Source organism: Vombatus ursinus, unplaced genomic scaffold, assembly GCF_900497805.2.
Source record: "Vombatus ursinus unplaced genomic scaffold, bare-nosed wombat genome assembly UNPS02009770.1, whole genome shotgun sequence".
NCBI classification, from domain to species: domain Eukaryota; kingdom Metazoa; phylum Chordata; class Mammalia; order Diprotodontia; family Vombatidae; genus Vombatus; species Vombatus ursinus.
Window position 1 is genome coordinate 18,309,923 of NW_020949548.1, and position 14,054 is coordinate 18,323,976.

General features: G+C 43.4%; 1 protein-coding gene across 1 annotated transcript in view; it reads left to right on the forward strand.

Annotated features, from left to right (window-relative positions):
- The window catches only part of NCR3LG1 (natural killer cell cytotoxicity receptor 3 ligand 1), a 12,293-nt gene extending 2,656 nt beyond the window's left edge, over window positions 1-9,637 (forward strand). The window contains exons 2-6 of the mRNA XM_027852617.1: window positions 1,331-1,684; window positions 2,743-2,841; window positions 4,801-4,899; window positions 8,046-8,447; window positions 9,097-9,637. Of these exons, the coding sequence (XP_027708418.1) occupies window positions 1,331-1,684; window positions 2,743-2,841; window positions 4,801-4,899; window positions 8,046-8,447; window positions 9,097-9,452 (1,310 nt within the window). The 3' untranslated portion in view covers window positions 9,453-9,637. The remainder of the gene's footprint in view (window positions 1-1,330; window positions 1,685-2,742; window positions 2,842-4,800; window positions 4,900-8,045; window positions 8,448-9,096) is intronic.
- The last annotated feature ends 4,417 nt before the right edge of the window (window positions 9,638-14,054 follow it).

Sequence of the window (14,054 nt, forward strand, 5' to 3'; positions counted from 1 at the left end):
ATAGGTACTTAATAAAATGCTTATTCTCTTCCCTTCTCTCATTTCCCTTTCCTCCTCCTTGCAAAGGCCAAACCCTCTCTATGTGTCCCCCATCCCACTGTCTCTCATCTTCAGGAGCTTGTTTAGGTTTAAAAAAGGCTTTGCATGGGAAGTGACTGGAGCTGAGTTTTGAAGGAAGCTAGGGATTCTACTAGGCAGAGGTGAGAAGGGAGTATGTCCCAAGTATGAGGGTAGCCTGTCTGAAGGCATGGAAACTAGAGATAGACTAGCCCTCTTTCTCACCTCCATGTCCAATCAGTTGCCTTGAGTTCAAATCCCACCTGATATACTTAATAGCTGTGTGAACCTAGGCAAGTCATTTAACTTCTGATTCCCTTAGTTTCCTCATCTGTAAAGTGGGGATGATATTAGCACCTACCTCCCAGCATTATTATGAAGATTGAGTGAAATAATATCTATAAAGCACTTTGCAAACCTTAAAGTGGTATTTCAACGAGATAGCTATCCTGTTATAGCATCTCCTGCATCCAGATACTTCTCTACATTCACACAGCCCTTACCCTGATTCAGGGACTCTTCACTTTTTACCTGGGCTACTGTAAAAGCCTCCCAGTCAGTTGTCTGCTCATGTTCTCTCTCCTCTCTAGCCCATCTGCTACACAGTTGCCAAAGGTTCTGGTCTGTCACTTCCTTGATCAAAAATGTCAGTAGCTCACTATTGCCTATAGGGTAAAATATAGTGTCTTTAATCTGGCATTTGGAGTTCTCCACAATTTTCTTCTTTCTAGCCCTGTTTCCCACTGTTCTCCTGCATGGACTCTTATGTTCTAACCAAACTAACAAATGGTTCTTCTCTAAACTCAGTATTCCATTTCCCATCTCAAAGCATCTGCACAAATCATTCCGCAGGCCTGGAATCTTCTCCCTCCTGTCCCTCTCCTCTGCCTCAGACTCTGTCTTCCTTCAAGGCTCATTTCAGGTGCCACTTTCTCCCTGAAGCCTTTGCTGATCCTCCCAATTCTCAAGAATTCCTTTCTGCCTTCATTTTCCTTGCATGTTCTGATAGAACACCCAGGTAGAATATAGTGTAAGCTAGTAGAAGGCTAGGGACATATACTGTATTCTGTTAGAAACTATATATATATAGAAACTATATGTTTTTCATTTCCAGTATGTAGCCCAATGCCTTGCACCTAACAGATGCTTAATAAATGCTTTCTGGGTTAAACCTGCCCCATCCTGTGACTCCACTGTCTAGCTCTTTCTGTGCCATGTTGGGGGGTGATGAATTGGATGTCAGCTCACAGCCTGTCCACCCTCATTCTTGTAGGTACTCTGGAAATGGAGATGAATGGGAAGGCTCAGATGGCATCCCTCAACACAAATGTCACCATCCCCTGTATCCTGTATGAAAGTGGTTCTGTAACCCTGAACATCAGTCTCATTGGAGTCAGGTGGTTCCTGAGAAGGGCAGACTCTGACAAGGAAGACAAAGTCTTTGAATACAATGGAGGAAAACAGACTCAGTTCAGACCAGGAGCCAGCATCTCACTGTCAAGGCTGAAGAAGGGAAATGCCTCTCTCTTCCTGCCTTTTATCCAGCTTCAGGAAGGAGGAGAGTACAGATGTGAAATAATCATCCCTCCTACCAAAGAGGAGAGAACATCCAGAGTGGACGTGGTTGGTGAGTGAGAAGGGACCTGGTCTCTAGTGTTCCATGTGTATTGGATGGCTCACAGTTGGAAATGTCTGTCTGGGCAGAGGGTGGGATGAGAGGGTGGACTGTATGTTAATTGATTAGTCAAACAGTAATGATAACTTCCATTTCTAAAGCCTTTTGAGATTTTCAAAGCATTTTCCTCCTGACAAACCTATGAGGCAAAGATTACTATTCCCATTTTATTGAGGAGGAAACTGAGGATCAGAAAAGTAATTTGCCCACATTTATACAGAAAGTTATTCAAGCTGGAACTTAAACCTAAAGCTTCTAGCTTCCAAAGTCCATTGAATTTTACCCTGTGCCTCAACCTGGAGTATTTATTGAGTCCCCACTGAGCAAGACTCATGACACTGTCTAGGGGCAGCTAGGTGGTGCAGTGGATAGAGCACCGGCCTTGGATTCAGGAGGACCTGAGTTCAAATCTGGCCTCAGACACATAACTCAACACTTACTAGCTGTGTGACCCTGGACAAGTCACTTAACCATGTTGCATAGCCAAAAAAAAAAAAAAAAGAAAAGAAAGAAAGAAAGAAAGACACTGTCTAGCAAGGTTGGCTGCACCTTGGAGTACTTGCAATCTTCCTGAGTGGAACAAGTACCTACATGTAGGAAATTGTGAATGTATGGTGCATTGAAATATGGACCAAGGAGAGAGGTTCCCAGGGACTCTCATCAGTACTTATGCCTTTTAGTCTCCGTGAGTCTGGGAAAGAAATTTCTACTCTGTGTACCCCTATTTCTTCATCTGTAAAATAATCCAGAAGAATAATTTTTTCTTGTCTGATATTGATTCAGTCTAGATGAAGACTATCTCTGTGTATGTATGTATTTGTGTGTTTTGAGTGTGGGGTTGGATATCCTTTAATGCATGAGGGGACAGTAAGAAGTGAATCTTCTGGAACAGTGCTTAGCACAGTGCCTTACACATAGTAGGTGCTTAAAAAATATTTATTGATTGACTGACTGACTGCCTTCCAATGTGTCCTTAGCATGACCCAACAACAAGTCCTATCTCCTTACAGCTCAGCCCTCCAGCATCCCTTTGCCACCAGAAACTGAAGTGGAGGAAAAGAAAGTGTACATCAAGAACTGCACCGTAGCAGGGTTCTACCCTGACTCAGGTAAAATCGCCTGGAAGGCAGTGATTCCAGGCACTCACTCTAGGGATGAAGAGATTTTTCCCGGCCATCTCCAGGAACTCCATTAGAAACAATGATGGTACATTTAATGCCACCAGCAACTTCATTCTGCATCCAGTTTTGGAAGAATATGGAGCCATCTACCAGTGTGTGGTTGCCCATAAATCAATGTCGATCCCATTGCAGAGCAGCACTGCCTTGATTGTGACAGGAATCTGTCCTCCCTGGCTTTATAGATTCTTAAATTCAGTGTAGAAAATTTTATATATTGTTCTTGCTCATTTAAAAAAAAACTAGGATAAATTGTTTATTGAATGACGGAATGTACCTTATTCATTGCCTCTCTTCCCCTATTCTCCTCCTCTTTGCCTCTTTTCCTCTATTTCTGTCATTTTTGGTTCATCTCCTCCTTTCTTCTCATTTCACCTATTCCCTTTTTTTCCTTCTATTTTTCCCCTGTTTTCCTCTGTTCTTCTCTTGTTCCCCTCCTCTCCTGTTTCCATCCTTGACTCTCTCCTTTGCTTTATTTTTTTTTCTATTTCTTCCTTCTGGTCTTCCTCCTCTCCTCTGGGCCTCTCTGTTTCTGCCTTTTGTGTTGATATTTGGTCACAAAAATCTCACTTTATGGTATTACATTCCATTGTATGAAGGTGACACCCAAAGTTATTCTAAGATTGGTGTTCTACTAAAGCCTGAAGCTCTACCACATACTACATACAATTATGTGGGAGTATGTGGGAGGATGACAGCATAGTCCAGGCACATAGGACATATAGGCTACCACATATACACTAGGTTCTATTTGCCTATTTTATATATTAAAAATTTTACCATGACCAAGTTCCAAAAGGACTTTAGGGAGTATGGAGATTAAAACAGAGCATTAAGTAAGATCTTTATAGGTAAAGGAGAAGAGAGGTCATCTAAAGAAAGCAGAAGGATTAGATCCTGCCAAGGACCTAAGATGGACCAGTTATGATATTTGGGGAACTACACTAGTTCAGAGCCATACCTGTGGTAGTATGACTAGAGCTTTTCCTCAGGATTAGTGGGCTCAACAACTTAAAATAATGATTTGAAGAATCTGAACTTTTAAAATTTGTTAGATTTTTAAGAAACATGAACTCTTGTTGAGTAGAAGAACTGGGCTTGGTATTTAATTAACAGGAATAATTAGTTAATCTAGGAAACTACCACATGGTGTACTTCTTTTCCCCCACTTCACTATACATATCCCACATGAGCTTTTCCTGGGCCTGACCTCAACCTCTTTCACCATGTGTCACACTGATAGTCTCCCCAGCAGTAGATTTTTAGGGTCTTGGGACTGTTCTCTATAGAGGTTGATGTCCTGTGATCTCTGTCTCTCTACCATGAGATGAAGCCCTAGGTTCTCTCCCCATGGAGTCTTGTGTCCTGGTGTTGCATCTTATTGTAGTAGTAGGGAGGAATGCCTTGGGTTCTCATCTACATCCCAATTGAATTATCTTCACATCATGAGCTGCAAAGTTGATTTGAACATGTCTTTGGTGCTGCTAATCACCAATACCCAAGCTGTTCATCCAACTAGACACCAGTCAGAGCCCTGCCTTCTAAGCTGAGTAAACTGGCAGGAAGCGTTTTTCAGTTGTGGAAAATTTTAGAGAAATTGGAGACTTGTGAATTTCCTCTGTTGGGAGAATCAAAAGTCAAGGACACCACTGGGAGAAAGAGCCAGAGGCGCAAGGAATGGCTAAGTTAGTCCAGGTGTGTGTGAAAAAAATGTCGACTTTGAGGGGGAAGGAATCAGGACTCAATCCCTTGGGAGTTCAGAGCTAGGGACGTTGACACCATAGCATAAATGCCAGGCAGTTCTAAGTAAGTATCCTCCAAGGGTAGTAAAACTTAGTGGTGATGATCATTGAATAGCCATCTGAATGTGTTCCCTTCTTCCATTTGCAGAGCTTGTAAAGACTACAGTTTTGGAGATCATTGGGAACATACTCCCAGTGATATGCATATGTTTCTTTGTTTGGATATTGGTTGAATTTCTCAGAAAAGGTAAGAAATGCTTTGGGGTGATGAAGGGGAGGAATACCTTGGGAAATGTAGGTGATGTTCAATAAAAGATATCAATAAAATTTATTTTAACATTTTTTAAGATTGAGGTAAAGGGCTGAACTGAGCCAGCATTTCACAGTCAGCAGAGTGGTTCCTAGGAAGAATAGGAGGGAGCACAGAGGAGGAGATGAATAGGGGTACTGAAGGGAATACACAGTGTTGGTCACAGTTTCAAATGTAGGTCCTTCTTTGTGTCAAACCCTGCTCTCAAGAGAAACTCTAAATTTAATTCTATTTTTATTTTTTTGTGAGGCACTTGGGGTTAAGTGACTTGTCCAGCATCACACAGCTAGTTAAATGTTATGTGTGTGAGGTCAGATTTGAACTCAGGTCCTCCTGACTCCAGGGTCGGTGCTCTATCCTCTGAGCCACCTAGCTGCCCCTTCCAAATTTAATTCTGGAGCAAATCTATGTTACACTAGAGAGTCTTGATGTTATCACTTTTGGGAATGTAATAGTGTGAATCCAACTTTCATCCTTCCAAAGGGGACAATGCTGTGTGATAGAAATTAGGATTTCCTAAAGCATCACAGCTAGATTAGGAAGATCTGGGTTTGAATTCCTGACTGTGATCATATCCTGGGCCATCACTCAAACTCTCTAGACCTTGGTTCTTTTTTTTTTTTTTTGTCTAGGCAATAGGGTTAAGTGACTTGCCCAGGGTCACACACCTAGTAAGCGTCAAGTGTTTAGTCTGAGGCCGGATTTGAACTCAGGTCCTCCTGACTTCAGGGTTGGTGCTCTATCCACTGTGCCACCTAGCTGCCCCTGGTTCTTCATTTCTAAAATGAAGATACTGGACTCTATGATCTCTAATGTCCTTTCTAGCTCTAATAGTCTACGATGCTGAAAGATACATGACCTCATTGCTGTCGGTTTCCTTTCTACCAATGCAGGTCACTCACAGTCCCTTCCCACTTTAATAGACGGTCATAGCAGTCAACTCCAGTGTGACACTGGTTTGTTCTTGAATGAGATTATGAGTTTCTCTTGAGAGCAGGATCCAATACAAGGAAAGAGCCTCCCACCTCCAGATAATAAGCCTCTACTAGCAAGACCAGTCCTTAGATGAGAGGGGTACAGTTCACCCCAGACTTACACTTCAGGCCTTGCCAGCTCACAAGAACCACTGGCATAGACTCTTAAAATCCAGGGTCACCCCCTCCACACTATGATAAGTAAGGCCTTGGAAGAGGATTCTACAGGATGAATTTTAATAAAGGTAAGTACTGTGATTCATATTTCCCTCATTTTATATATTGTTAAAATTTTTTTATGACCCTGACAATCATGAACATTTCCATATGTAAAGGACAGAAGAGGATTGGAAATAAAGCCATGAATTTTTTGAATTGTATGTGGAATTTTGATAGCTTAGAGTAGGGAGTGGAGAGCCAACCTTGGAGCCATGAAGAACTGGGTCGACATCAGGTTTCTGACACATAGTGCTTGTGTGATTCTGAGTAACTTATTTAACCTCTGTAGGAAATACTCTAAGACTGTAAGTTGAAGAGAAGGTACCAATTTGCATTGGATGAGGGAGCTTCCTCACCTGGGAGTTCCCTATCACAATGAAATCACAGGTTTCTTTCCTGTCCCTATCCCCTGTTATATTTCACAGTGTCCCGTGTGTGTGCCTGTGTCCTCTTCTGAACTTCCTTCTGCTCTCTTTTACATATTTTAGTCAATTTATATTTTTAAGAGCACTTGCATACATAATTGTTACTTAATTTGTCCCTATCAGAGGTCTGTGAGATGGATAGCAGATGTACTCTTGGTCCCATTTCATAGATGTGGAGACTGAGGCTGAGAGAGGTTAATTAATCAATCAATGTTTATTAATGTGTCAGGCACTGTGTTAAGGTTAAATTAAAGGCCCACAGTCATACAGAAAATTCATGAGAGATTCACCACTAGAACTCAGGTTTCCTGACGCTTTCTGTTATCCCTGGCTATCTCTACTATATCCAAGAGGAAGGACACAGATTGGGAAGGGCAGGGGCCTGGATGACCCATCAAGTCTCTGATGTCAGGCAGCCAGATCCAATGCATGGAATGCTTAGACCAGTGGGCTAGGGACCCATTTGTTTCTGTGACTCACTAGGTGTCCTTGGGCAAATCACTGTCCCTCTCTAGGCCTCAGTTTTCCAATGTCTAAAATTGGGAGAATGAGCTGAGGAAGGTGAATTTGCTAAGAATTGCTGTGGCTCCTTTAATGGAAGCAGGATATACATACATATAAAGATCCTCCTTCCTTCTCTCTCAGAGATGCAGAGAGCCTTGCCCATCCTCTTCCTACAGGCACCAAACTTGCCACAAAATAAAATGGGTACAACCTAAGGGGACGTGAATTATTTTTTTTACTTTTTAATTTACTTTTTAATTTATGGAATAAAACAAGCATTTCCATAACATAGTACAATAAAAAAGATGGTGATTGTACATGAAACTGCAAATCTTCCATTCACAACTTGCTATTCCATTCAAATATACAACAAAATTATCATCTTTTTTCTTCTCTGCCCCCCATTCTGCCCCCCCCTCCACCCAATGAATTATCGTTGGAAGGGACTTGGATCTCATTCAATCCCTTCATGTAGAAATGGAGGTCCAGAGAAGAAGAAATTCTTAACAAAAACTCACATCCAAGCATACAACCCTTGCCCCAAGTACACAGCACAATTCTTCTGAAAACAAAAATGATAAAAAATAGTTCATTTTTCTGTTGTGTTGTCAGGTTCACAGAGCCTTTTCCTCATGGCAGCTCTTGGTACATAGTGCCAGCATTGTTATCTTCATTTTGTAGATGAAGAATCTGAGAGTCAGAGAGCTGGTGGTCAAGTTCATTCATACAGGCAATGACAGAGGCAAGATTTAGAACCTAAGTCTTTGTGCTCTCAGGCTAGCAGTTTCTGCTATGTAGCTCTGCCTCACTATTCTGGGCCTCTGAGTGAGAGTTTATTCTCTCTGTGTTAGCCTCTGTCCTTGGTGCTGATAGGTTTGGGAAGTTGGTGGGCTGGGAAGTCTGTGGCTCAAATGCTTGATTTGTTTTTAGCTTACTCAGGACAACACATCTCTCTCCTCAGTGGCACCTGTGCTGAGCCTCCTCCCAGAAACAGTACAGTACCTCAGGCACCAGGAGATGAAGACTTTCCATTTTGTGATTTGGGACTACAGGCCCAAATCTTTGACACTGAAGCTTTTCCTAAAGACTAATTCACTGAACAAGAAAGAGCTTCTCCTTTGCTGGAGGACTCAGGGTATGGAAACGGAGGAAAAGCCAGAATCCATGCAGCTGATGGGGAGCCAGGCAGAGTTCACCTTGCATCTTGTAGTCCAGGCCCTGAGATATAATGTCTTTGGAATATCAGGTCATCTCACTGTGGCGTCTGACCTATCTAGGTTCACAGAAGCAGATCTCCTTCTCCAGGTGGAACATTCAGCCCTCAAGATCCCCCTCAGAAGGAAGATCCATCTGAAAGTCATAGGTAAGTTGAGAGTGGAAGGTGACCTTTAATTGCTTTCTAAGGGTTATCCCCACATTTTCTGTGGCTTTTAAGTGTCTCAAACAGCTTGTGTTTAAGATAACCAATCTTGATGGCAATGTAGCAATGGCCATGTCTGTGTAAAGGGAGAGAAGAGTCCTTCATTGTATTCCATTCCATTCCAGTCCACAACTGTTTCATAGAATTGTAGACTTTCAGAGTTTGAAAAGACCTCTCTTTCCCAACCTTTACTTGAGCAATTATCCATTCTTTTTTTCTGTTTTGTTTTTTTAAGGCAATTGGGGTTAAGTGACTTGCCCAGGGTCACACAGCTAGTAAGTGTCAAGTGTTTGGTCTGAGGCCGGATTTGAACTCAGGTCCTCCTGACTTCAGGGCTGGTGTTCTATCCACTGCGCCACCTAGCTGCCCACAATTATCCATTCTTTAATGACTTAATAAAGCTCATCCTTTGCTAGCACTCTAAGATTTATAAAAGATTTTCATTACAACAACCCTGTCATAATAAAAATAGCTAGCATTTCTATAGCCCTTTAGTTCCACAGGCCAGGCTCAGAAGCCTGCCATGGTCTCTCCCAACACAACACCCTTTCCTATGTCCTGACTCTGACCCTGGTGCTCTTTTTCTCTCCAGCTCAGCCCAAGCTGAAAAAGATTCGGTGTTCCTCAGTCCATCTCCAGCCGGGGGAAAGTGTGACCTTGACGTGCAGGATCCACTCCTTCTTTCCCAGAGCTGTCAAGGTGTCTTGGTATAAGGAGGACAGGCTGATGTTGGAGGACATCAAGACATCAGAGGCTTTGGAGACCTTGGAGGATGGACTGCTTTGCTCCTGCACCACCAAGCTGGAGTTCTCCCCTCACATGGAGGACCTTGGGAAGAAATTCATATGTAAAGCTGAGGTGGAAGGGGGTGAGCCTGTGGAGAGGCACTGGGTCCTGGGGGCCCTGGGTGAGTCCCCATCAAATGGGGACCATAGGGAATCACCATAGAGTGATTCTGAAGGTACCTTCAACACTAGATGTAGGAAATGATGTACTGGTTGATTTAGAAAAACATGGAAAGACCTGGATTTGTGAAGGAAATGCCATCTATCTTCAGAGAAACGGATGACAAGTGGAAATAAGCATAGTATATGCGTGTATATGTGTAATACGTGTATGTTTATAGATATCTATATATGTATATATAGATATCTCTGCCCTTAACTGTAGCCTTCTTTAGGGTAGGGTGGGGGGGAGGGAGGGAAAAAAAAGCAAAAAGTGAATAGGAGAGAACAAAAGAAAACCTACAAGGAAGCAAAGAAAAGCTGGACAGTTTTGAACACAATGTGTAGTATTTATTATGGAGGCTTTATTAAAACGGAAATTTACTGTTTTATATTGAACCCTCTCTTATGTTCTGCTGTGTGCGTGGCAATTTTTTTTCTTTTCTCATTTTGTATTTAAGTTTAAAATACATAAAAACATTTACAAAAAACAAAAGAAAATAGGACTCCCAGACAACATCTATTTTGGTCACTTGGTTTACTCCTATTAGACTCCTAAAGACAAGGCCATTTTTAAGCATTAGTATTTTTTAAAAATCAGTTTTTATTATTGATTTTTGTTTTCATGTCATCTAATTTTCTCCCTTCCTCCCTTCTCCATGCTCCCAGAAAGCTATTCCTTAAAAACAGTAACTCATTTTGGCAAGGAAGGAAAAAGGAAAGCAGACCAAAAAATACAGCAAAACTGACATTATACATAAATACATATATATGTATACACACACACACACACACACACACACACATATATATATACACACACATATACATTTAAATATAAAATCTTATGTGTCACACCCAGGGCCCCGTCCCTACTTCTTCCTTTGCAAAGGAGCAGGGGGTGAGGGGGTAGGGGGGCATATCTCCTCCTACCTGTCTTTGCAGTTTTACAATATTTATTTTTAATTGTTTTGTGGTGGTTTTTCTTTGTGCTTTCTTTACTGTAGTCAATGTGTCCATGGTTTCCATGACTTTGCCGACTTCATTAGTGTCTTCATTTTCTGTAGGACATAACCATCCATCTCTGGTTATTCTTTGCAAGCACAGCTAGTCCTAAATAAGCCTAACCTGGTCCAGGGTTGCCAGTATTAGCATAAAGTGAAAGTGTAATCAATAGAATGCAGTGATATAATTGAATCTAATGTAATTAGTGACACCCTCCCCTATGCAGGGTAGGACTTGTTCATTTATGCCAAAATGGGTTATACTCAAACTTTGGGATAAAAGAGGGACTCTTGGTCCCTTGGGCTTGTGTTTCCAACTCAAGACTCATGGTATGAAAGTGATGAATGTGAATCAGGTTTGAGAATGCTCCCTGGATCTCGATGTTCTTATGGATGTCAGGACCCACCCCAGTCCTTGGTGGCAACCCAGAAGTGCCCCTATCCTTGAGACAAAGGCCTATTGCCTTGGGATTGTCTGGCTGGGGCCATCATCCCATCCCTGGCTGAGCTGTAGGTATACGTGTATATGTATATGTATATGTATATATGTGTATGGCTTCAGAGGAATGGTCAGTATGGTGTTTGTTGCCTGATTTGTCCTCCATAACATCTTTCAAAACCACCCAATCCTCTCTACTCATCAAGTCACCATGCTAGTTCAAGCCCTTATTGCTTTTGTGTGTAGATGCAGAGCAACTCCCTTTTGAGAACTAATCCGTTTTGTTCACACATGTATGTACTCTCCTATTCTTAGAATGCAAGTAACCCAAAATAGGACATGCCCAGGTACCTTGTACAACCACTTTTGAGAGATGGCCTAGCCTCTTGTATCATGTCATGCAGAAATCCCTAATCCTGAAACTCTGCAAATAGAGCTATTGCCCCACACCCGCCTCCAGCGCCAGCAACAGGGATCCTGACCAATCAACTCCGCTCCTCTCCCGCCTTATAAAAATACTGCTCCGTCCCCGAACTGTGTTACTCTACCCAAGCAGGAGAGCCACCCTCGCTGGTGAACTGTATAAACCTTGCATTGCTTCACAAATTTCCATTTCGATTACTCAACTCTCCACGCCTCTCACCTGGACCGCTGCGATGACCGCCTAATTGGTCTCCCAGCCCCCTTTAATGCATCCTCTACACAGCTGCACACGCGAGGAAATAGGGGGTCTCACATTGTGCTTCTACCCTTCTATGTACCTATAGTTGCCCACGTTGTCTCCTCCTATAGAATGTAGCTTCTTTGAAGGCAGAGGCTATTTCAATTTTTGTCTTTGTAGCCCTGGTACCTCCTGATTTTTCCTAAAGCACAGGTCTCACTGAGTCACTCCCCTACTCAGCAAACTCATCAGTGTTGGCTGCTTTAATTAGTCGCTGCTGAGATCCTCTCTCAAACCCCGCCCATTTCCTATTATAAACGAAACTAAGAAGCTCAGGCTTCCAGTTCCCTGATCTGCAGCCATGGTGAGAGGCAGTAGTCGGATGGATTTTGTGCGCCTGGCAGGTAGGAGAGGAGATGGGTTTAGCAGGATGAAGAGGAGAGGAGAGAGCACACGGGGTTGGAGGAGGACGTGGGGTTCGCTGGGCTTTAGGTGCAGCCCCAGTTTTGGGTCCGGAGAGGCTTGGAAATGTGCAGAATCGTCCCCCTCTACTCATGTCCCCTTCCCCTCTTTCTCCTTCCCCGCTTCTCTCTGGTTCTTCACCTCTGGGACATCTATGGGACAGAGCGTTGAGTTTGGGGAGTTAGGATTCAATACAGACACTCCCGGTGGGCTGACTGAGCTGGTTGCTGAATGAGGCAGTGAGCTCCTTCTGCCCCCCGTCCTCGCCTAGTCCCGGGTCTCACACGTGGGTTGGAGAGACCTAAGGGATCGTCCAGTCCTGCCTCTTCATTTGGTATTGGAGGAAACTGAGGCCCAGAGAAAGGACGAGATTGTTAAAATAATTCACACAGGCAGCAGAACCAGGAATGGAATCTGGGTCCTTTTCTTCCTTTCTCAGAGTCAAGGCCCTAGGAATGAGCCAGGAGAGTAGTCTGAGTGTGACTCATGAGGACGCTGGGTTCCAGTAGTTCTGTTGGAAGACTTACTCTCCCCTATCCCCTGACCCTCCATCCTCTGCTAGCACATGCCCCCATCCCCCAACTCCGCCACATCAACACACATGACTTCCTCTATTTTGCTGTGCATTTCCACCCCAACCCCAGTGACTCGGAAGACTCAGTGGTGGGAAGGTTTCATTTGTTTATTTGATTCTAGTGAACATTTCTCCCATGAATGTTCACAAGTTTACAGCCGTGGAAATCTTCCCACAGCCCTCTCATCTCAATAAGATTTAAATCCTTCTCAAACCTCTCTTTCCATACTCAGAGCTGAACACTTCATTTACCTCCACTACTTTCACAGTGTAATGTCTTAAAATAGAAGTACTGAATTTGGAGTCAGAGGATGGAGGCTCAAAGTCCCAGATCAGCTATTTGAGAGCCCTGTGACCTCAGGTCAAGGGGTGCATCCTCCTAGAGACAGATCTGAAAAATCAGGGGATCAGATTAGATGAACTCTAAAGCCCTTCCCAGCTCTAAATCAATGATCTGATGCTTTCTCATTTTCTAGATGAAGATTTTGTGAGCCAGAGTGGCCACAAGACATGTGTGGGATCACCATTCTAGTCTACCATACTTAAATAGAGGCCTTAGGACTGGGGGTCCATGGCCTTTTCTGTACACCACAAAATGAAAGGCCCATTTCACACCAAATACACATTTGCTATCCATCAGTCAGACCTTTACTGACCCCCTAACACTGGTCCAGAGAGGTGACCTCAAAGCCAGAAAGACCTGAGTTCAAGTCTTTCCAGTATCACACGCTGACTGTGTGAACCTGGTCAACTCACCTAAACACTCAGTAGTCTAGACAATTTTTAAGACTATAAATTGCAGAGAAGATGCAGGGAAAGAGGGAGGGAGCATGGAGCAGAGTGGAGAGGAGCACTGAAGGGCATTTGCGCTGTGAGGAGCTGTGGCCTCTGAATAGGGGCTCTCTTCCTGTATGCGATACTGTTCTCCAGAGGAGGTCCCCATTACATGCAGGTACTGTGTCAGCACTTAGGATGGCAGTAAAGGGAATACTTTGTCAGGACTTTACAAAGAGGCAGTACAGGGCAGTGGGGAGAGCACTGCATTTGGATCTGAAAGACATGGGTTTCAGTCGTGGCTCTGCAGATTAGGAACTGTTTGGCAAACCCCCAAAGCTCTCTGGGCCTCAGTCTTCCCATCTGTACAATAAAGGAGGTGGCCTGGATGGGCCCTTCAAGGATCTTTAAAGGTCTGATTCTGTGGTTTCTGAGAGGTCTATGATTTCATCCACATCCAACCATGCAGGCCCTTCACTCTTAGGTAGACAGTCTTTCAGAGACTTTCTGTAGCTGGAAACAGTACTTCCCTGGTTTCCAGGTCTCTGGGGATGAGCTTCTTGTCACTTAGCCAGGCTGATCCTTAGGGAAGAGGCACATAGCCCTTTCTAGGCCCATGTTCAAAGAATTTTTACACTGGTGCTCTTTGAGAAGCCATCATGGTCAGGTCCATGCTGAAATTGGACAATTTC